Raw genomic sequence first — 23,070 nt, forward strand, 5'->3', positions numbered from 1 at the left:
GCCATTCACCTCAATCATCTGATCAACCTCCTACAGCATTTCCATAAGACTCCTAACAATCACAGGTAAGCATGAATTATAACCAGAGATAAGCCACTGGTACAACTATACTCAATGCTTTCTACTCTGATTCTCAGGGTACCCCACCACCCCTGGGAACAAGCCTGAAATGTTATGAATACAAAATAGGTATTTTATAGATCTATTTAAATACTTTTGTGAAATGCAGGCTCGTGATCAGGATCGAAGAAGATGCACATCTGACCGCACACAAATTTAAGCTGATTTTAAAAATCTAAATCCTAGGCACACACCAGAAAATATGCATACTGTATATATGTATGTGTGTGTATGCACACACATATATCATACAAAGTATTTTTTCCCATGTGTTCAATAGGGAATGATGCATCATAAACCAAATCACTAAGGGTTATAATGCTAACATTTCTGCTGATGTAAATACAGACTTAAATAGCACAGGCATTCTCAGCTCTGGACACCATTCCTACTTATGCATATGCCCTCTCTTTCTCACCGATAGCCTGCTTACTCTCACACATAGTCTTCCTTGACATTAGCACTCTTTCTTCTCCATTTCTGGATGCTTCTGTTTTGCCTCCTGTGATTCCCCATCCCCTACCCCTTAGTTGGAGGTGGCTCTTATTCTGCCTCGGCTCTGTGAAATTATCTCTTTCACTCCTCCTATGAGAGACACTGAATCACTTCCCCTCTTTAATTCACACCGTAAAATCTTCCTTTTCTTTCCAGCTCGTGAGCGACTCTCTGTATGTGAAGCATTTTGTGAATGAAGGGCACTTTTCCCAGATCTGTCTTTTATTCCAGAGGTCTTTCTGGCTCACCACACTGATTTATTTTTATTAGTTCTCATCATGCTTTATGCTAAGTGTCTAAAAACTCCAAAGACAGACAAACAGAAAAGAAATACTGTTGCTGTAGTTGTAAAGTGTGCTGATTTTTACTCTGAAATACTTGCTTTTAAAGAAAAAGGAAAAAAAACATTTAAGGGGGGGGGGACACAGCTTTCCTAAAATAGCAAATACATATGGCTTTATTAGTGGCATTATCCAAACAAACAAACCCTACAGAACAGGAAATTATCAGCATCGTTTTCTCCCATTTCATTTTCACATTTTCACATTCAATGGGATTTCATTAATGGGCAAGAAATCCATAACGGAAAGCCCATGGGTCTCTTTGAAACAACCCGCAACACTGCCAGGCATGTGCGCAATGCAGCAGCTGATGGTCAGTTTATTTTTAGCCAAAATCCATGCTCTAATAGCGTTTCCAGATTGGTAAAAGGAAAAGGTTAACCAGTAAGGCTGTGCCGTCTGATGTAGACCCACAGAAAAGGCAATATTCTCACCAAACAGCCTACGGGTATCCTTTCCCCCTGCTGCTGTGGACATTAAGGGGAGGGGGAAATCCATGGAGGTTCCTGACTGCTGCAGTGCAGCTGCCCTGGGAACTCTTTGTACATAGGAACCCAAATCTCTAGCCTCTGTGAAACTGCTTGTGACTAGGCCCCCTATCTTCTTCTCCTCTTCTTGATCTGAATGTGCCAGGAAACTCCAATTCTATCATATTCCATGCGTAACATGAACTACTTAGAAAAGGTTCACTAACCTTAAAATTGAGCAGGCCTTACTGGCAGGCTAACACAACAAAATGGCCAAGAAAAGAAAAAGGACAGAGGAGGCAAACCATGCAGGACTCCCTTCATCCTCTCATAAGCTCCAAGTGAATGGGAAGGGCCTTTTAGCCTAGCCTTTAACCAACTAAGCAAGTACCTAACGTACTAAAAACAATATTTATTTTCAAGATGTATTCGTTCTTTTTAAATATGGATAGCCTATACATCACTGCTAAAAGCAGTCCAAGGGGAGGTTACAATCAGAATACATTGTTAACTATCAGAACTAAAACACCAATTGCAGAATAAACCTCTCACCATAATTATGGGCAAAGCTGGACAAAGGTGTCCTGCATGTTTGGAACAGGATACCACTTTTAATCATTTATGGGCAAGGCTCGTATTCATACCATAGCATCTAAAGCAGGTGTGGCTTCAGATGTTACTGAACTACAACTCCCATAATCCCCAACAAGCATGGCCAATGGCCATGGATGTTGCAGTTGTGGTTCAAGAATGTCTGGAGGGGCAAAGGTTCCCCACAGCTGAGCTAAAGCAAAGAAAATAATCAGGACCCCTTAAGCAACACACACTGTCTTCCTTCAGTCCCTTCAAAATTAAAATAGTAACTTGATGCAGAAAAGAACAAGCAAAAACCTGCTACTGTTTATAACATAGCAACTAAATTAACCTAACATGATGCTATTCCTGAGTCAGATATCCCTGAAAAATCACAACATTTGAGCTTGTTTCAAGCACAAAATCAGAGCATTCTTTCAGGCTACTGGCTTTTGCAAACTACAATAGGACAAGCTTCTAAGTAGTGACTCGCCCAGTTGCTTGTGGTAAGTGATGGTCACCTCATGGGAACCAGATAAAGAAGACTTGAGAGATTACGGTGCTTCCCTCCCTTCTCCCTGTGTCTGTGGGGAAAATCCCACAGGTAAGTCTCACTTCAATGGAGCTTATATAAGCAAGCGCTGGCTTGCAGCCTTAGTCCACTAATGACTAATAGAGGAATATGTGCCTTAGGTTAAAAAAACAAACAGAAAGTTTAATACTTATCTGAAAATCTGCCATATCACATTGATCAATCACTTCTCTTGACTGGCACCTGCTCCCCTTCTAAATAAACCTTGCTCAGAGAACATACCAGTTATATCTTTCCTACCTCTCTTAAAAGGAAGATTTCCTCTCAAGTTGTTAAATAACAATGGAGGCTAAAAGGGAAATTCCAAGAGGGAATTCAATTAACAAATTCTAAATAAAATTAACATGCTCTCTGTGAAGCTGACAATCTAGCAAGTTAATTATTGCTGGGTGCAGTAATCGACACATAGGAATGCCCACAGCACTTCTAAGCAGTTAAGTAGTTTGTGAAGACAGAAAAAGATACACATTCATTAAAAGCAACTGATTAACCCGGGGGGGGGGGGCACACACAGAAGTTTTATTTTATACTGCTCAGTTTTAAAAACAAAAGCCTTCTCACAAACTTTTTACATTTGATTACTTATGCTAAGACCCCTGTTCAAACACCCCTAAGCACAGAATGGCTGGTGCATCCCAGTGCTGTGTTTTGTGTTATGCTAACACCTAGAGTCCATGCAAAACTTCGAAGAAGAGCTATATTGCACATGCAAAAAGTTCCAAGCTGAAACCCTGGAATCTTGAAGAAGGGCCAGCTGCCACCAATCAATGCAGATAATGCAATTCTGACCTAGGTAGCCCTATGGACTGACTCCATGGAAGACAGCATCTTATGCTCCTCTAGCTACAGAGCCTTCTTGCTAGTCAGGCCTGAACTTCAAAATAAGCCAGCCCTGCTCCCTCTCTGCAATGGCCTTCCACCAGCTTGCAAATACATTTCTTTTTTAAATGGGTCTGCCAAACAGTTGATACTTCAGCTCCTTGGGTGTTTTTTTGTTTTGTTTTTTAGTTTTGTTTTTGCTGCCGTCACCCGATTCCTCATCTTTTATCTTTTATTTTTAACTGTTGTTGAGAGCTGCCTTGAGCATTTTAATAGAAAGGCAAGGTGTTGATGCTTTAAATAAATAAAGCATACAAGGGCTACATTTGCAGGTCACAGCAAGCCGCAGATAATGGTTTGCTGTGGAAACAACAAACCTTGGGTTACCATTACATCTAACCTGGGAATCGTGTCTACCTTTGCCCCATATAAACCATGATCTGAAGGCCATATTTGTTCTTGACTTTGTCATTATGTCTTGTTTCAGCAAAACAAACCATGCCAGAATAAACAAAGTCAAGAACCCTCAGTTTGGCTATAACACTAAGCCAAGATTGGTTGCTCCCACTCATTTGCCAACTGTGCTTTCAAAGAAAAACCATTAAGCATAGCTTATCGTGATGTCTAAAGCAGCCAGTATGAATGGTCTTAGCATAACAGGTCTAAAGCAGAGCCATGGGGGAGTTAGCCTTTGCTTGCTGGTCTGGCACCACGAGTCACACTTTAAGAAACAATAAGAAGTCCATAACCAATTTTGTTCTCGTGACCTTGGGGGCTTCAGGTGGAGATTCAGCCTATACACCACCCATAACGCTCTGCCTAAAATCAAGGCTCGTATGAGCTATCCAAATGTAGCAAGATAAACTGAATTTCTCTCTGTTCAGCAGATGGATTCTCTTTTGGGCTGCCCAGAGTGCCGGGGCTCAACACCCTGGGTGTGTCTGAGGCTCTGTTCTCCCAAACCAGCAACGGTGTGGTGGCTGATTGGTATCTAAGCCACAGTGAAACAGTGCCATGTGGATCACTTCCAACATCGTCTGGATTTCAAGCAGCAGCAACTACTGCACAAGTCTCTGTGTGGTGTGTTCAATGGGATCCAATAGAATTTCCTACCACAAGCTCCTAGCACTGCACAACACAACACAACACCACACAGAGTCTACATCATACTTTTCCCATGGCTGATCATTTGGAACTGTAGCCAGAAAACAAAGGAAGCTAGAGGTATCCAGCAGCTCATAGGTACAATTTAGCTGTGGCTGTCTAGTTCGTAATATAAACGGTTCCTCTAGCAACAGCCTTTGGGTTTGTACAAACTGCTTCTATTGGTTTGTTTATGTACCTATTTCAAACATTTTTTTCCAGCCTCTCCAGAACCCCAAGGCAACTCATAAACAATTTAGAAACGTACAAAACTCTGAACAGTAATAATAATAAAACATAAAATAGAGCAGCAAAAGTAATATTCACCAGAGGCACAAAATTAATACAAATCTAAATAATCATTTCTAACCTGATCCCATTTAAACCACAAATGTCAGTGCGTTCAGGATAATTCAGCTTTGCCTTCCGTTCAAACAAGCCTGTCACTACATTAATGGTTTAAACAGCCAAACAGGTTCTCGGTTAATCCCAGGGGTTTTGCCTTTTGCTCTTTCCCAATAAAGCACATTGTCCAATTTACTGAGCAGTTTTTAAAAAAATATCAAGGTTTATTTCCTGGTTCCATAGGATGAACGTTAGAGCCGGCATTTTATTTTGCAGGCTTAAAGGTTTCACTAATTTAATTTAATCCATTTAAGTACAGGTAATGGAATAAAAGAAAAGAGAAGAACAAAAGGTAACAAAAAAACCCAGGCTGCTGACACATGTGAAATGCAGCAAGAGCAGTTCACTTCCTTCTAGGACCGTCTCAGGAGATGCATCCAAAAAAAGTCAGCAGGGTCTGCAAGCTTTCAACCTTTCCTTCCTATTCTCAAAAGGTCATAAGTAGCTTCACTCATTTGTCCTGATTGGAGAATTCAATTACAAGCACACTTCCATATCCCAAAGGTAAAAAGCAAAATCAACACTTCACTTCAAAATTAATTAAAACTGGAAAATGGGCTTGAAAGTGCTTCAATGGCAGCATATTGAACACCATGAAAGGGCAGGCAGTATCATTGTATGGATATTAAGGCCAAGTAGAACCATTACATAGCAGGTTCTCTTTCTTCCATTTTCCTTTCACTAACAAGAAAGTATCTAGCTCTTAAAGCTGTGGAGAAATGTTTTTTAAAAGTCAGTTGGCAATGTCTGGTTAAAAACACAAGAAAAAAGACAGGATATTCAATGCCCTGAACATTACTATCCAATAATATCCGTTACTATTCAATAATAATCACTATCCTTTGACCTGGTATCAACCCCACCAAATACCCCTTAATATACAGTTTGAAAGGTCAGGTCTCCATCTAACTACCACATACTACCAAGAGAGAATGACCATCGCTTCATTGAAAGATAGAAGATGCTAACTTTACAACACCAATTAGAAGTTCGCAAAACTCCTGTTTTAATTTGTGGAAGAGCAGGTTTTGTAACCTGAGAGATGAAGTAGAAACTATGTGAGCAGTATATGCCACTGAACAAGCTCATCTTGCATCTCATTAGAAAACAGCATTGTAAGAGGTTGTGATAATCCAAATCCACCTAAAATGCTTATTCTCAAACTAGAGCAGAGAGATCAGAAGGGAAGGACTCCCACCTTCAAAAGAAATCATTGGGTGCTCTCTTCTTGAACACTGCTGCTCATCTTCAGAGTAAACAAGGATATTCTGTGATGCAGAGAGGTGAAAAGTGAGAAGGAAAAGGCTTGGCAATGATAGTGGAACAGCCTTTAATCTTGAAACAACCATGACTGAAGACGTGCTGCACATTCAGCGTCCAAGGTAGGGCCCCAGAAGATACCTGAAATATAAAGAAATAAATTAGGGAAAAGGTGGATCACTTAAAAAAAGAATATTGAACAGGTGGGATTATTTTGTCACTCACATAACCAGCCCACATGATGAGTAACAATTTGCAATAATGTTCAAAACAGCAACACTGAGAACAGTCAACATGACATTAGATCGTTGGTGATACGACCATCATTTATTCCACATACGTTGGGCTCAGTTTATACAAGTGCACAGTGTCTCTCAAGGTTGCATTACTGTTGACAATTGGCAATATTCAGCTAAATTCTTGTAATGGGCAGACATTAGCACTAGTGCAATGGGATTTCCCCCTCTCCCCCCACCCACACCCTACATCACCCCCAAATCTGCTCCAAAACAGATTTACGGAGGCACAGGAAGGGGAGTACTTTCCCAGTTCTCAAAACGTAGTATATTGGACCTGGAAAAATATAATACTTCCCTCCCAGAAAGCTACTCACTCCTATATTCATCACTATATACATTTTGTCATGGAAAATATGTTAGAACAAGTTTCATAGGCACTACTGGATGTTGCCTATGACAGAGCGAGCGACAAGCAAAACTCCCCATCACCACCATTTCATGAACTTTAAAACTCGCTGAACCATTTTAAATCAGAAATTGGAGAATAGCTGCAGGGAGAAAAGCATGAGGTGAGAAGCCCATTCCATGAACAGAACTTTGCTTGCGGTTCTTTAAGATCCAACACTTTTTCCAGACTTGACAGATACTTGTGGGACTATTTCACAAAGGTGAAAAACCATCATATACAATTGTACTGTAGTCCCCCGTCCTCCTATAACAGTTGTGAACAGACTCGCTGCAGGGAGACAGAAATGATGGAGTTGTTGGCGTCTGAGGATGGGTAAAGTGAAGCTGACTAAGTGACCCAGAGCTGGCTGTGCAAAGCCAGCCAGCAAGGAAGTTTGAAGAATAAGAAAATACTAAGAAGTAAAGGTTCCTGAAATAGCAATAGAGTGTAGGAGGTGAGGGCAGACTTGCAAATTTTGGTAGGGTTTTTAAAACACAGATAAATACATTTGACATTTGATGAGCACTCCAGAAATGCAATCACACAGCAACTAAGACCATTAAAACTGGGTTACAGGGCACAGTGGCAAGTAGTTGTGTGGCCTGTCACAAGTAACCCCACAAGGTGCTATCCAGTGTGTAACGCTGACAACACACAACCACTTTCCACACAGCACTCACTTTAGCAATAAGAGTGCTAACTGAGGAAGGCACAGGAAAACTTGGGTGGGAGGTCTGAGTAATAATATATAGTGACAAGTACTGGGAAAGTGCCAATATCTCCACACAGAGGCATCATATTTACTTAGAGAAATCTCTGGATCCAGAATCAGCTTCACATTTATTGTGCTATAAAGAGATTATCTGAAAGAGAGCTCAAATTCAGTTGGGGCATATATTGTCCAGTTTTGCAGAATGGTCCTGGGGCCCACAATATTAATTGCTGACAAACCAAATGTAACTGAAAGGCCTACCAGACTGTCAAACATGATTATTATTCAAGTCGCGCCAGTACCAACAGCAACAAAGACATTAGACTCCTTTTAAAGAAACAATAAGAAGAAAGCCACAATATTTTTGAAGGCATATGTTGCTGCTGACTATGTACTTCAAGGGACGAGTTTTTGGTGGTGTTGTTGTTTTTAAGAATATTGTCAATAAAACTAAGCTGTGACTCCTCAAACTCTCAGTGCAATCATCATCACCAGTTCAGTTCAGAAGAAGTTAAACTTTACAGCTCCAAGTCCCCACTCACTAAAACTGGAGGCGGGGGGAGGGAAGAATGCTGGTCAAATTAAAATTTTCTCCACAGACTGTGATAAATGAGAGGGAAAACTCAGTGTGAATGTCTAGTGACTTCAGCAAGTGCTGTGTCTAAGAAAGAGCCTATATAATCAGGCACCACGGGAACTTGGCCTGACACCGAGGGCTACTAAAATTAAGGGAAGGCATCACTCTGACTGTAGTGAGCTGTGAATCAAGGCATTGCCGGGGCTAAATGAGCGCTACATGAGATAGTACAGGGTGCGGTGTGCATTCAAAAAGTTTTGTTCAATTTCCAAGTGGTCTACAGACAACACACCTGCTTATAAGAACCTTTGAGAGGCCAGCTGAAATGCCTTCAGAATTTATTTTGGTCTTTCTAGTTTCATTTGTAGAAACAAAGTCAAATGAGCAAGAGTTTTTAAGGACAACTCGACATTCAAACTTACAGAAAAAGCAAATGTACTAAGTTTTCTTCATCTATCTATCTATATCTATCTATCTATCTATCTACCTACCTACCTATCTATCTATCAGCCCAGCAAAGTTGTTCACTTTGTGTTATCTGTGAATGGGGCAGAGCAGTTATCCAGTAAAGTCGCCCCAGAACCTTCATGGCTGAGTGAAAGATTGAGGTTGGGTTTCCCAAGCACCACACTGTCATGTCTTCCTGCTGTAAGTGAACCACCGCACCATACTGCACCCTCGTAATTCCCAAAACACAGTTCCCCCAACAAGACACCTATCTTCAACCATTCCCCTCTGTTTAAAATTGCTTGGTTTTTCATGCTGCTCTTTTTAATCATGTAACTTGCTCTACTTCACTTCTATTTCCACTCAGGATTCCATTGGAACTTCTTTTAGCTTATAAAAGTCTTCTTGCCCTCCTTATCTTTCTGCTTTCTTATCACTTATCTACTTCGCTTCATTTTATTGCCTTCTTATCAAGCAAAAATAATCTCATTGGTTTGTTATCTAGTGTTTGCATCTCCTTTACTCTTGTTATTCTTCATCCTCTGGAGTGCCCTGCCTCCTGATATTAGAAAACCTCCCTGGGTTTCTGGTTTATAAATACCCCTTTTGAAGACACATTCCTTCTCTCCCCAGCTTTTACATGGAAGCTCATTCTCCTTCATTTCCTTTCCTATTATATTCCTTGTGCTTCCCTGCCTTTCTGTCTATTAGATTGTAACACTGCAGCCAGGATCTCTCTTTCAGCTCACTTACTGAATAGTGCTGCATTTTGAAAGCCCTTCAGAAATTATAGGTTGGGTACAAAAGTGCCAATATGGTCAACATAGACAAGCTGTGTTTGCACCCTCATGCTACAAACAAGACTGGTGAAATCAAATCCAAGATGCGTTGTTGCATTTTTGGAATCGCTTGCACGACCACTTGCATAAACAGAAGGATTCAAACTGCAATATGTAGAACTATGTGAACAATTTAGTCAAGAAGTGGTAGAAATTTGTTTTGGATTTGAATGCAAATCTACCTAATTAAGACACAAATTGAAATATAGCTATCCTTCAAAAGTCACAAGAAGGACAAGATGGTACATGAATTGCCCTATGGTAGCAACTGGGGGAGGGAAGGGGTCACCTCAGCTAGAGCACCACAAGTTACTAGTACTACTACTAATCATTGCCTGCCTACAGTGTCATAACCCAGCATGGACCAAACACGTATACGCTGTGACTTATATGATCAGAATAGGGCTTTGTAGGCCAAGCACCTGCTCCATGCAGGAAATCCAGAGGGAGAGCGTTCCAAATATATCTCTGCGTGAAGACCTGAGAGCAAAGTAGTGCCTACCACCTCTTCCAGGTGCTCTATGGTTAAGCTCCTCATGAACATCAGAGCCACTTGGGTCACATGAGACAATCCCTTTAGAGAGTGAGAATTGGCCATTGGTTTCTTGTGTGTTTGCATCATAAAAACAACGCAGAAATAACAGCTCCACAGAGGCATGTAAACGTGATTGGTTTGCTGTTAACAAAACATTCCCTATCACATTTGCTAGTGCTAAACTAGGCTTTCCTATTTGCTAGCTCCCTGCCCCTCCCCCCCTCTCTCTCTCATATCTTTTAATTGTATCAGATGATAATTACTTATCGGCTTCATTTGGAAGAAATGTTCAGCCAAATGAATTCCATCAGATGCAGTAGGTGGCCATCAATGTTCTGTGGAGACAAGGGAGGCAAACAACTTGCCCCTGAAGCAAAAGCTTCAGAAGAATTAGAAATAGCTTTATGAACAATAAGACACCTCTTCTCTACAGTGCCCCCTGCCAGGCTTCCATAGGCCATGTGCTAATTAGCAATACCAAAAAGAGGATAAATAAGTAATGTGTTACTGCCAACCATAATCTTTTCTCTTCTGGAAACATAATTTTAATGAAAAAAGGATTCTGCATGTAGAATTAGGGTGTACTTCCATGATCAAAAGATGGAAGATGAGAACATCTAATCAACTGGCTTGACACAGAAGATTCCCCACCCCCCTAAAAAGTAGTAAATCTTTTAGAGAAGAGACTAGAGACAAACCTTGTATATAAAATGCTGTATTTTACGAACTGACGCAACAGAACTACCTAAGAACAGCTGGATTAGGCCATCTAGTTTACTATCCTGTTTTCACAGTGGCCCATCAGGTGTCTACGTGAAGCCCAAAAGCAGAACCCAGATGCAACAGCAGTCTTCCTACTTGTAATCCCCAGCAGTCTTAATGCCTCCAAGAGTGGAGGCAGCATGTGGTAACCATTGCCAAACTTGCTGCATGGCAGATCAAATGTAGGTGCTATCTGCAGGTAGTTGTCTATAGGTACCTATCCATGTAGCAAGCTGAGGTTCACAATCCCCCTGAAATCACTCGGGAATCTAGAGAAGCAAAGGAGAACTGGGCAGTGGGAATAGTCCAGAGCAAACGTCAATTCAGGTTTTCCATGGATTTCTATTTGGTCCAACTGAGCTTTAAAGAGCAGATTATCGCAGGGAAGGCTCGGGGGCGGGGAGCGGGGAGCACTCAGGCATGAAGCTTTAAATCAAGAACTGTGCCTGAAATGAGCATAAGAAAGGTAAGTGTGGATAAACTTACAGTGTTCACTTTTCAAGTGTTCTTGAAGAACATTAGAATACAGCAAACAATAAAAACGGATATTGTCAAGAGTAACAAAATTACCGTATTTTTCGCTGTGTAACACGCACCAGACCATAACACGCACGTAGTTTTTAGAGGAGGAAAACAAGGAAAAAAATATTCTAAATGAAACAGTGGATGTATAATTTTTGTGGTTCATGCTGCGGCCACAGACATGTGATCTGACAGTGAGTTTGGAGTAGCCCAGTGCAAAAATCCTGAGGATCCATGTGGATCCATGCTTTGCAACCACGTTTTTGCACCACTGCGACCCCAGGCAACAGTGGGTGCGTGATTTTTTTGGTGCAAGATGTAGCCATGGACATGCTATGTGATCTGAAGGTGAATTTGGGGTGACCCAGTGCAAAAATCCTGAGGATCCATGTGGATCCGTGCTTTGTAACCACGTTTTAAGTGGGGAGGACAGGAAAAGCACTCAAGGGACAAGGAGCATGCGTGTGGTGTGTGGAGAAGGATGCTGCTAATAATGCTATTTAGCGAGCTGAGTGGGGAGGAGAGAGGGACAGAGAGCCTGCTTGCTTTAAAGGAGCAAAGCGGGAGAGTAGAGGAGCCGCTTACACGAGTGTAAGCGGCTCCTGTCCGGTTGGCTCCTTTAAAGCAAGCAGGCTCTCTGTCCCTCTCTCCTCCCCACTCAGCGGCTCTTCTCCCGCTTTGCTGTTTCAAAGCGAGCCACGGAGGAGGGAAGGAAGGGGAACCATGGATTCTCTGCTCACAACTGCAGCAGATCCCCCCTGCCACCCGTAGGCATTCGCTCCATAACACGCACAGACATTTCCCCTTACTTTCTAGGAGGAAAAAAGTGAGTGTTGTGGTGCAAAAAATACGGCACTAGACAATTTAGTTAAACAACAGTCTTGACCAAGCCAGTCTGTAACTCAAGGCTCCCACTTTAAAGTTTAGGAGCAGTATAATAATGATGAAGTAATGTAAACAATTCTTCAGATCAACTTCCATAACCAGTTTGTGCTCCCAAAATAAAAATCCTGGCTTACAAAGCTGATCTGCAGCATAGTATATGTCCCCTTCTCATACAGACTGCTCACATGAGCTGCTAATTATGCACAACTAGCTATAGGTAAAGAGTGAATTGGCCATTGGAATGTCAGCCCCTCAAGAAAAATGTTAGGTCAACTGCTTTTCAAGAAATTGCCAAGAACCACCCTGAAGCAAAAAAACTATTTTTATTAGTACAGTGGTACCTCGCAAGACGAATGCCTCGCAAGACGGAAAACCCCCAAGACAAAAGGGTTTTTTGTTTTTTGAGCTGCTTCGCAAGACGATTTTCCCTATGGGCTTGATTCGCAAGACGGAAACGTCTTGCAAGTTTGTTTCCTTTTTCTTAACTCCGTTAATAGAGTTGCGACTTGACTTCGAGGAGCAACTCATAGCACGCGGTGTGGTAGCCTTTTTTGAGGTTTTTGAAGACTTTGTGGTGATTTTTGAAGCTTTTCCAAAACTTTTCCAACACCGTGCTTCGCAAGACAAAAAAAATCACAAGGCGACAAAACTCGCGGAACGAATTAATTTCGTCTTGCGAGGCACCACTGTATTGAGCAGTCAATGCTGTTATAATTAACAATGGCTGAACCTCTTATTGATATCAAAGTATAAAGGTAAAGGGACCCCTGACTATTAGGTCCAGTCGTGGCCAACTCTGGGGTTGCGGCGCTCATCTCGCTTTATTGGCCAAGGGAGCCGGCGTACAGCTTCCGGGTCATGTGGCCAGCACGACTAAGCCACTTTCTGGCGAACCAGAGCAGCACATGGAAATGCCGTTTACCTTCCCGCCGGAGCAGTACCTATTTATCTACTTGCACTTTGACGTGCTTTCGAACTGCTAGGTTGGCAGGAGGTATAGCAACCTGCTAAAAGCAACATGACCTGAAATTCGTATTACGCTCATTTAGTCAACTCTCTGATACAAGGAGCCTTGCAAATGGCATCATTATATAGACTCTTTAGCTGCTTCAATACACTCCAGAAAAGGCTTTGAGACATTCAAGCACCATTGCAGAGCACTCAGGACACAGAGAAGAAGTGCTTAAATGTAATGTAGTGGTTATTATTGTTGTTGTTGTTGTTAAGGAGACAGTATCTGTTCCCATCTTCCTGTACAGGCAGGACCTACATAATATTTACCAATATTAAACTGGGATTTCCAGTTTTCAGGCTTCAGTGCTTTGTTTCCTGTGCCATCAACACTCTGATCCTACTGCAAACCAGGAAAACTAAATGACAAAGCCAAGGACCTCAAGGGTGCAGGAATAGCTTACCTATGCATTCTGTAAACTGACTCCAAAGGCCAATCCCAGTCCTTACATCTGAAAATGTTTAGTCCTTGCAATTCATTTCTCTAGCCTGTGGTTCTGCTGAGTTCCTGCTTGCCACTCTGGACCTTGATTTTGCCCAATTTCAACAAGCCACTTGCTGCTTGTTCCTCGCCATGTCCTCTGGAAGTTGACCGTGCCCATTTAGATCCTACACCTGATCTGGCCTACATAGACAGGCAGCTAGCAACCTAGGTCCCAGAACATGGCTCCCTGAAGCCTAATCCTAATGAGATTTCAGACAACAAGCATTAAGGCAACAAGATTATTTATTTGTTACATACGCTGATTTATATCCTAGCAAAAGCATAGTGTGGAGGCGGGATGAGGGGGCTGTGGCCCTGGGCTTGTTTTTCTAAGGGGGCGTGACTAGGCGCCTCCACAACAGGCTCTCTAATCAGAGCCTGGCTCTGGCGCACAAGGGAGCTGCAAAGACAGGCAGCTTTCTTGCACCCAACTCCACCAGCCACAACTCCTTCCCGGGTCGAGCCTGACCCCGAGGCGGAGAGAGGAGAGTGGGCGGCAACACTGCCTCCCACTCTCCTGGGCTGTGGCGTGTACATATCCAGCAGCAGCTCCATCCTGGTCACTGCAATCAAATGATTTCTTATGAACAGAGGAACTTCAGTTTCTGCACAGGCTTACCCAGACAACAAGGGCTGCCCCGTTCATTTAAACAGAGTAAGTCAATCTACATGCATTTTTCTTTACATGCACAAAACTTCTGCTTCCATCAAAATGAATAGTGCTGTCTACACGAAGCAGAATTTAGTATCCACACAAGAACATATACAAAGTTCTTGATGAGAGCAATTCTATTTGGTGGAATTAACACAGAGAAAGCATTTGGGGATTTGTAATATAGATTCTATACTGTATTAAGAACCTACTGAGATCTAGCAGGTGCCTTCACGGTAATTTTTTTAGAGCTTGCTGAAACATTCTTATTTAGACAAGCCTAACAAGATGCTTAGAAAGTTGAGGTAGTTTTAATCTGTTTTAGCAATTTTAACTTTTGTATGTTTCAAACAACTGTTGGGATTCCCCCCCCCCCTTTTGATTTTCTTGTTTTGTATTTTTGCAAAGCACTTTTGAAGTTCTTAAAGAATCAAACGGTGTATATATTTTACAAAATAAATAAATGATCATTACATGAAGAGAAAAATAGCCAAAAGAAAACCCCTAATCCAGCTAACTTCTCTCAAAGCTGTAAATGGGAACAACTTCATATGCAACACTGAGGGTTTATCCACGCTTACCTTGCCTTGCACAGTCCATGCTTTAAAAGCTCCGTGTCTGAGCAATCTTATTTTTAATTTTTGCACCAGAGCTTTCCCCATGAAAGCCTGCCGTTTAAAGCCGAATTGGTGCATATGGCAAACCTCAGAAAACCCGAATTGTGCTTAAGCTTTAAAGAGCAAGTTTTTGTGGGGAAAGCTTCAGGGCAGAAAAGGGCACTTGGACACCAGCTTTAAAATGTGGTCCTGTGCCTAAAACTGAGCAGGGCAACAGGCAAGTATGGATAATCCCTGATAATCCCCTGTATTTTGCGGGGTATAGCCACCAATTTTATTTTAACCACATCTATTTAGCAATGATGATAGAAATAAAATGATGTAGTGCAAAAGTAGAGGGAGATTTTCCATTCTGACAAGTGTGTCTGTCTGTGTGTGTGTGTGTGTGTGTGTGTGTGAGAGAGAGAGAGAGAGAGAGAGAGAGAGAGAGAGAGAGAGAGAGAGAGAGACACTGAGACTGCCTGTATGTTTTAATAAGGAAGGAAATAAAGAAGGGAGAAACTGTAGCACTTTTATGGCTGGCTAAATTCACACCAGGAGCAGCGGGTAGAATCAAATGAAGAGAAGAAAATTCAAAAACCTCATTGGCTGGATAAACACAAAGAAATATAAATGTTATAAAACCCGACAGCTGTGCCATGCAGCAGTGACAGACTGGTCCAGTGAACGTTACATGAGGGGTGGGGAGAGAGAGAAAGAGAAATATTTTTTATTAAAAAATCGGAATCCTCTTATAGTAAAAGTGAGTCCCTATACTTTTTGCTTACACCCATCCATCACCGATCAAGATGCCCTCCTGTCTGACCTTTTCAAAACATCATGTTGCAAAACAAAGGCAGAGGAGGGAACATTTGCGCTCCAGCTCTGGAAAGGGACTGCAATTTACCCATAACTATGTTTATTCCATGAATAGTAGATTTGTCTTACAAACACAGAGCAATGCAGTACAATTACATTGCATTATTTACCAGACCAATCAATCATGTTTATAATGTCACGTCTTCAACTGGGACATGGAAGTGCCTTGTTTCCCTACAAGACATGCTAGAATTGCTAGATTTCTCTCTTAAGATCATAGTCTCCTTAAACACTGTGTTATAGAGAAGCCAAGAATTGATGCCCATGCTCTTTGGCATGTGACTGGCTAGTTGAAGGTTCCTCTCAAGGCTGATCATGTGAGTTCAAGTGTGCTTGAGACCGTGAGGTAGGAAGAGCATTACACCATCAATACCTATGGACCAGGCTTCCTCAAACTCAGCCCTCCAGATGTTTTGAGACTACAATTCCCATCATCCCTGACCACTGGTCCTGCTAGCTAGGGATCATGGGAGCTGTAGGCCAAAAACATCTGAAGGGCCGAGGCTGAGGAAGCCTGCTATAGACCCTTAATGTTGCAATCCTCCTTGAGGGGAGAGGCAGGAGCACTAACCCTCCTTACAGCTCAAAGATGCTCGGCGCTCTGGAGTGTGCACGCCCTTGGCAAGACTGCACAAAAGTAAAGGTCAGGTGGCAGCAGAAACAAAAGCATCATATGGATCTGACCCATTTTAAGTATCCTGATGCAACGCCTGTGGAAGGCATGAGACATCGCACCTGATAGTCGTTAAGTTGTCCACTATCACTTCCACAAGGCAGCATGCTCAACACGCAAGCCTGGGAGAACTTCATCTTGGTATTGGTTAATCTCATTAATTAGTATCTCAATTAACTGACCAATACCATTAATTGGTATCTCATTAATCACCATTTGTATCTCAAGGTAATTTGCAAACATAACATAAAAACAGCTAAAATGGTTTTAAAAATAGTGCAATAACTAAATATAGGTTTAAAAGCAATACAAAATGAAGGCCTAAGGCAGTGACATTTTCATTCTGTTGGAAAAACTTGTCGAAATAAAAATGTCTTCGATTGTTTCTGGGAGGTACAGATAATGGGCAGATATCTGTATCTCCAACAAGCTCTGTAAAGCCATGTTCCTCATCCCTGATCCACTGATGGATGATCAGGGACATAAGCAAAAAACCACACAGATATTAAAGATTCTTGACAGCTGGAAATCTCTCTCTCAGTCTTTGAAAGGAAGATGACACTCATGAACTACTGGGGAAGGCAAATAAACAATCTGTAGCAAGATTCAATTTGGGTCCAAGATGAGAGCTTTTACTTGCAGTTGACTAAAACTGAGGCATCCTTCGGCTGCGACCAATTTCTTTCAAACCCAGATGTAGGACTTGTGGCTGTACTGCCTGCTTCAGGAGTTGGGACAGAATGTCCTGTGAGCATAACAGATTATTGGGAGGAAAAAGATGGCTGTTCTCCTTCTTAATTAAAGACAGGTAGACAGACCAACCTTTGATCACTTCATATTTAAAGGTATGGCTATCATCTCAAAACGTCTTAGAATGAGTTTATGAAAGTTGTAGGATATCTCACCACCCCCTGAAGAATATGAATATACCTGGACCAAAGGACATGTCAGAGAGGAGTAACTAATGTTGATGTGAAGCAGTAAAAACTTAAATACAAATAGTCCAATATGAGTTAAATGAGTTTAAGTTATGTATTAAATTATGTTAGTAAAATAACACTAAATTGTGTTGTTGTTGTTTTTAAAAATGTGCCAAATCCAATCCTCCTCCTAGCAGAATCCAAAAATTGTAGGAACTGGTTTGTGTCATGCTGGGCCCACTTTCCTGCTTACATCAATGTAAGGAAAAGTCCTTGATCCTCCTTTGCCAACCTTGTGCCCTCCTGTCAGCAACAGCCGGCAGGAACACCCGCTTACATTCAGGGAAGGATCATGGAATATTTGTGAGGGAGACATGACTCTCAGAGCTCTCCCTAGCCCCAACTGGCTATGGGTATGCATCATCCACACAGTCTGCAGTATCTGCACACCAGCAGCAAAGAAGTGGAGGCCCTGAAGCTGCCATACCCCTTGAAGCTGCTAGCCTTTCATATTTGGTGTAGTTTATGATCTATACTAAATCAACAGCTATGCCTGCATTCCCCTGCTGCCTTGGCTGATCCCTGTACTGCAGAGAACGCAGATCTAAAAGTACATTAGTTCCATAGTAACTTGACTTTTTAAAAAGATAGGGAGAGGGAAAGAGAGAGGTTTTTTCCTAATTAATTAGAGATTTGGGTGATATTTTGTCAATTTAGTTTAATTATCTGAAGCAGAAATGTATAATGCTAAATTTAAAAGTTTTCAATAAACCTATATCCTGATTTTCAGCTGAAGCAAATGGTTTCACTTTGTGTTGACTTACAAAGCTCAGTCTAAGGGGCTTCTTCTTGCCATTATGAGGACTTGAGAATATTTTCCCAATGCAACGTGCTGAAACATACTTGCTAATTCAAGTTTTGAAGAAGTTTAAAGAACTGGAGAAATCAGAAACTGGGAGGGGGTAGGGAACAACCTAGGACATACATGTCATTTCCTGAAAATTCAAAAGCAATATTTTAAAGGAAGGTTGCCGTGTTTGAAGCAACTCTTTCGAAAATTACGAACAGGCTGAAAATTTGGACCCCAATCCAAAGCAATTTTAGCAGGGCCACAGTAGAAACTAACACACAACTGGCAGCATTTTGAACATCTTTGTCAAGCCAAATCTGCAACCGGAACTATCCGAAACCCTTTTACCTGTTTTAATTATGCGATTTAAAAGCTTCCAAAATACCTCTAGCTGGGCACGATGCTGCCCCCTGCTCGCTCTTGAATTGTGCCATGAGTGTTAATAATTCAATGTGACTGTATGCACAAGGAAGTTGGCCAGCTTTGCTCTTATATTCTACTGTATTTTAATTTTATTTCAACTGGAAATCGCCATGGTCCCCTTGATGTGTTTTAGATTTACAAAGGGAGGACGTGGAGCGAGCATCACTTCACAGCCAAGGCTTAGCTAATCTGTGTTAAATCCAGCAGGCCCTCAGACATGAGTTTGAACACATGACCGTACCCTCTCAAGATTTCACAGCATCACCTTTTACAAACAAGCTCTGAGCCAAAAGGCATCCAAAGAGCCCATAAATGTTTCAGCTTTGGAACAAAACAAACAGATTTCCTTCCCCTCCCACTGGTTGTGCCCAGCACTCCGACTTTATTGTATACATCCTTCAGCAGCAGGCAGCTGCTGTGCTACATTAACTTCTCCCATTGACAAGCCAATGGGGCTACTTTCCACAGCTCCAGCTACTGCGCTCTGGACGGATGTTATTTTAGAGGGAAGCGTGTTCCTCGGAAAGGCAGGCAGTTGTACAATGTCACTACAGAGAAATAGGCAGCTAGTAAATATGTAAATCAAATTTGCTTCCTCTACAAACAGCACAGAGCTTCTCCACATAAAGCTGTCAATGGGAGATGAAAAGAATCCCCCTTCCCACCCAAACGCCTTAGTAAATTGAATAATTCCAAAAATCGATAGAATAACACACACACCTCATATTGCTGCAACATTTGTGAAGAAATAAGGAAACATACACAACTGGCTTCTCTAGCAGAGCTTTTGAAACACACAACACTCCTGCCATCCAGCCTGTCCCATGCAGTGCTGCCAGTGCACTAATTGTAATAATTAATAGTTCACACACACAAATGTAAAAAAAACGGACGTTGCCCAAGAAATCACACCATGTCAAAAATAAATGTTGCAATATACTTGGGACAAACTCTTCTCTTGGGCAGCAATAGTGATGGTGTCCATAGCAGAAGCAAGTATGTTTGATAGGAATGTGGGGATAAGCGTCTGAGAGCTCAAAGGATGCCATCCAGATATTTTGGTTAATAGATTCGGAGACTAACTTGAGAATCCGGGAACCGCTTGTAGGCTTCTTGCTCAGCCACTTGAGGCTGAGGATGGCCTAAATGTCTGTTCTTTGTCTTCTTTTTCCTTCCACTCCTGCTGCAGAACAACTTCTACTGCTTGGATGGTCAGAAGATAAACGGTGGCCTTGTAGAATACCTGCTGTTTTGTCTAGCTTCTTGGAACATGAAGTAGCAGTGAAATTCTCCCTTGGTCACCAGAAAAACTCCAAGGAGTAGCTACAGAAACCATTTTGAGGTCCTACTTGTCTGATGTGGCATTCCTGGGCAAAGCGCTTAAACCTCCAATGCCCCACTCACATGGCCTGAGTCCTGGAGACATACACTGTTGCTTCTTGGCTCCCTTCTGGAACTTGTTGCAAGACTGATAGCTGCAAGATGGCTGGAAGCATGAGAAAGTGGCACCTACTATTCTGTCTTACCTACACCAGTATGATTTGCAGCCTCCCACAAGCCACTTCCTGTTGTATGATCTGTAGGCCCAAAGGGCCTGCAACTACTTTTGTCTGCAGTGATCTTTCATGGCTTTCTGCTTGTTCTGTGTTTCCACCAGAACTTTCTCAAGGGCCTCACCAAAAATATCTGGGAGGAAAATATGAATCCTTGTGACCCATGTGTGTGGGGGTGGGGGTGTCTTGACCTAACTGAGTCAAGGGACACAGTTATATTATTTTAACCCCTTCATGCACTAATTAGTCCAGGCATACGCAAACTCAGCCCTCCAGATGTTTTTGGGACTACAACTCCCAACATCCCTGACCACTGGTCCTGTTAGCTAGGGATGATGGGAATTGTAGTCCCAAAATATCTGGAGGGCCGAGTTGCCTATACCTGAATTAGTCCTATGCTTGCCAGTTGTATTTGACTGCAATCTCTCACAAAATGATGGCACCCCAATATGGAAACTGGTGAGATAGCTCTGGGATCCCAGATCCACTTCCCAACTGTGTAACCAAACATTTTGTCATGTTGCAGTGCTGGCTGCCATTGTGCTGGCACTGAACAGCATTGAGCTGCATGGTGCTCTGTGCCAAGTCTGCCTAAAAGTACCAGGACTGCCCTCTGGGAACCTCTGGAGAAATTCTTAATACACTGCATTGTCAACCAAAACAAGGGCACTGGATACAGAATCCACCATCTGAAATCTGTCGAGACGGCTGCTGCTCTAAACAGTGACTACAAGTCTCTTTTTTACGGAGTGTTCCAGGTTCTACAGACACTTTCTCAAAATCTGTCTAGATACACATGTCTCACTTAATAACTTGCTTATAACACAAACTGCCTGAGTCGTAAAATATGAAAATGTGAGTTTACAGTGTTGCTGGCTGATAGGTTTCCATTCACCACCAGGGCTGGCACAACTAATTAAAAAGAGTGAGGTGGCTGTCTCAGACAACTGATTGAGGTATCATAAAATGGCAGCAATTTGTTCATTGAATTTTTATTGATATTGTATTGTATTGTATTGTATTGTATTGTATTGTATTGTATTGTATTGTATTGTATTGTATTGTATTGTATTGTATTTTTACTGCCAGGGAGGGAAAGAGCCATTTGAGGGATTTTCTACCAAAACACCTTGCCTGGTCTTGGGTACTGTGCACCTCTACTTCGAATGGGACATAATAGGCTTCTCTGCCTCAGGCAGCAAAATGTCTTGGGCTAGTACCTTTCACCACCCTTCCTCTGCCTGATCCTTCCCAACTGCACATGGAAACCAAATTGGTTCGGAAGATGTAAGTTATTCAGGGGCTTAGCTGTTCAGTCAGGCCTCAAGAGGATTTCTCCTCATTATGGCTTTTATGCAAATTCTGTCCTCCAAATCTCTTTTGAATCAATTATTACGAGATTAATTTAAACATGTCCACCTGGGGTGTCTGTAGATCATGAGCCTCATGTTAAAAAGCAAGAGATGATGATCACAAATTCAGGAAAGGACTGGAACAGATTCCAGCTTTCTGGAAATGCGACCTTTTTGCATAATGTCACAAGAAAAAGACGTTCCCCCAAGAAACACAACAGAGAGGGTCATAACTCAGATCAGGTGGGCTTTCAGTCAGCCTTGGAAGTCAGCGTGATCAAATAAAATATGAATAAGGTTTTTAAAAAGCAACTTTTCAATTACCCAGACCAGCTAACTTTCATAATCTGAGAGAGGCTGCTTGACGTCAAGAGATATATAGCAGTGTAGGGGCCAAGAAAGGTAACCTCTCAGCAATAAGGGCTTTGCAGTGGTGGAGTACATTTGCTTGAGGAGCACAGTACGCACATTAATGCTCACATACCTACGTGCACATTCTATACAGAGAATACCAGTGAGCTGTAACATTAAAGTGGAGCAACTTTATTTCTTACAACTCAAAAATATTTTTGGCAGGGCCGCCAGTGTCAGATAAAATTGCTTCAGGCTGATACAGGCCACAAGTTGATCGTTGCTGCTGCAAGCTATTGAAGTCATGGGTAAGCTTTTAAATGAAACATTATGCATAATTTGAAGCAATAGAATTTTATTAATGGTAAAATGAACTAATATCATTAACCAACATTAATATTACAAATACCCCAAGGGACACCAAAGCACTTGTATTATTCATGGCATCTCAGAGCTCATACACTGTTTCTGAGCTATACAATATTTCCTGATTCAAGGGTCACTTCCTACAACATAGTAGAGAATGATGGCATTGAGTTTCTCTAAAGAAACCCCATGCCTAATTCCCAGAAGCAGTTCCCTGTGCGATCTGACTTTAAGAATTGGCAATTGCAAAGGCATTCCTTCTATTTTTTTAAAAAAATTAAGTGTCAACCAACACCATTTAATTCCCTCTCATTCCCATTCCTTTATATCAATGGTTCTTTTTTTCCTATGGGCCACACTTTCAGAATTATAATTTTCTCGTGACACACCTTTTTTTTTTAATTGATAAATACATTAGAAAGCCAACAGAAATAACTCCTACCACTGCTTGATTTACAACATAGAACACAACTACTTTATAATGTGATCATGGGACATCCAGAAAGTATAAAACAATGTATAAAACAATGTCGCTACATAAGAACATTAATCATTTTCAAAATATCATTATAAATGAGCCTCTAACATATATACCTTAAGTATATATACAAAGTCAATGAGAGGTGTGAGCTTGCTTTTGCCAGGTAATCTTATTTATATCTGGCCTAATTTGAGACAAACTTGCATATCCTTATCATCACAACGAAGCCTTTCTCTTTTCCGATATGTCCTATTTGAAAATCCCATGACAATACGTCATGGAGAACTGTAGAAGAATA

General features: G+C 41.7%; 1 protein-coding gene across 11 annotated transcripts in view; it reads right to left on the reverse strand.

The window, feature by feature from the left end:
* The window catches only part of SEMA5B (semaphorin 5B), a 358,315-nt gene that overhangs the window by 157,468 nt on the left and 177,777 nt on the right, over positions 1-23,070 (reverse strand). For all 11 annotated transcript variants that reach the window (XM_077934877.1, XM_077934909.1, XM_077934914.1 and 8 more), the window contains one exon: positions 6,154-6,356. In XM_077934877.1, coding sequence (XP_077791003.1) covers positions 6,154-6,325 — 172 coding nt within the window. In that variant the 5' untranslated portion in view covers positions 6,326-6,356. The remainder of the gene's footprint in view (positions 1-6,153; positions 6,357-23,070) is intronic.

Source organism: Podarcis muralis, chromosome 1 (genome assembly GCF_964188315.1).
Source record: "Podarcis muralis chromosome 1, rPodMur119.hap1.1, whole genome shotgun sequence".
Classification (NCBI taxonomy): domain Eukaryota; kingdom Metazoa; phylum Chordata; class Lepidosauria; order Squamata; family Lacertidae; genus Podarcis; species Podarcis muralis.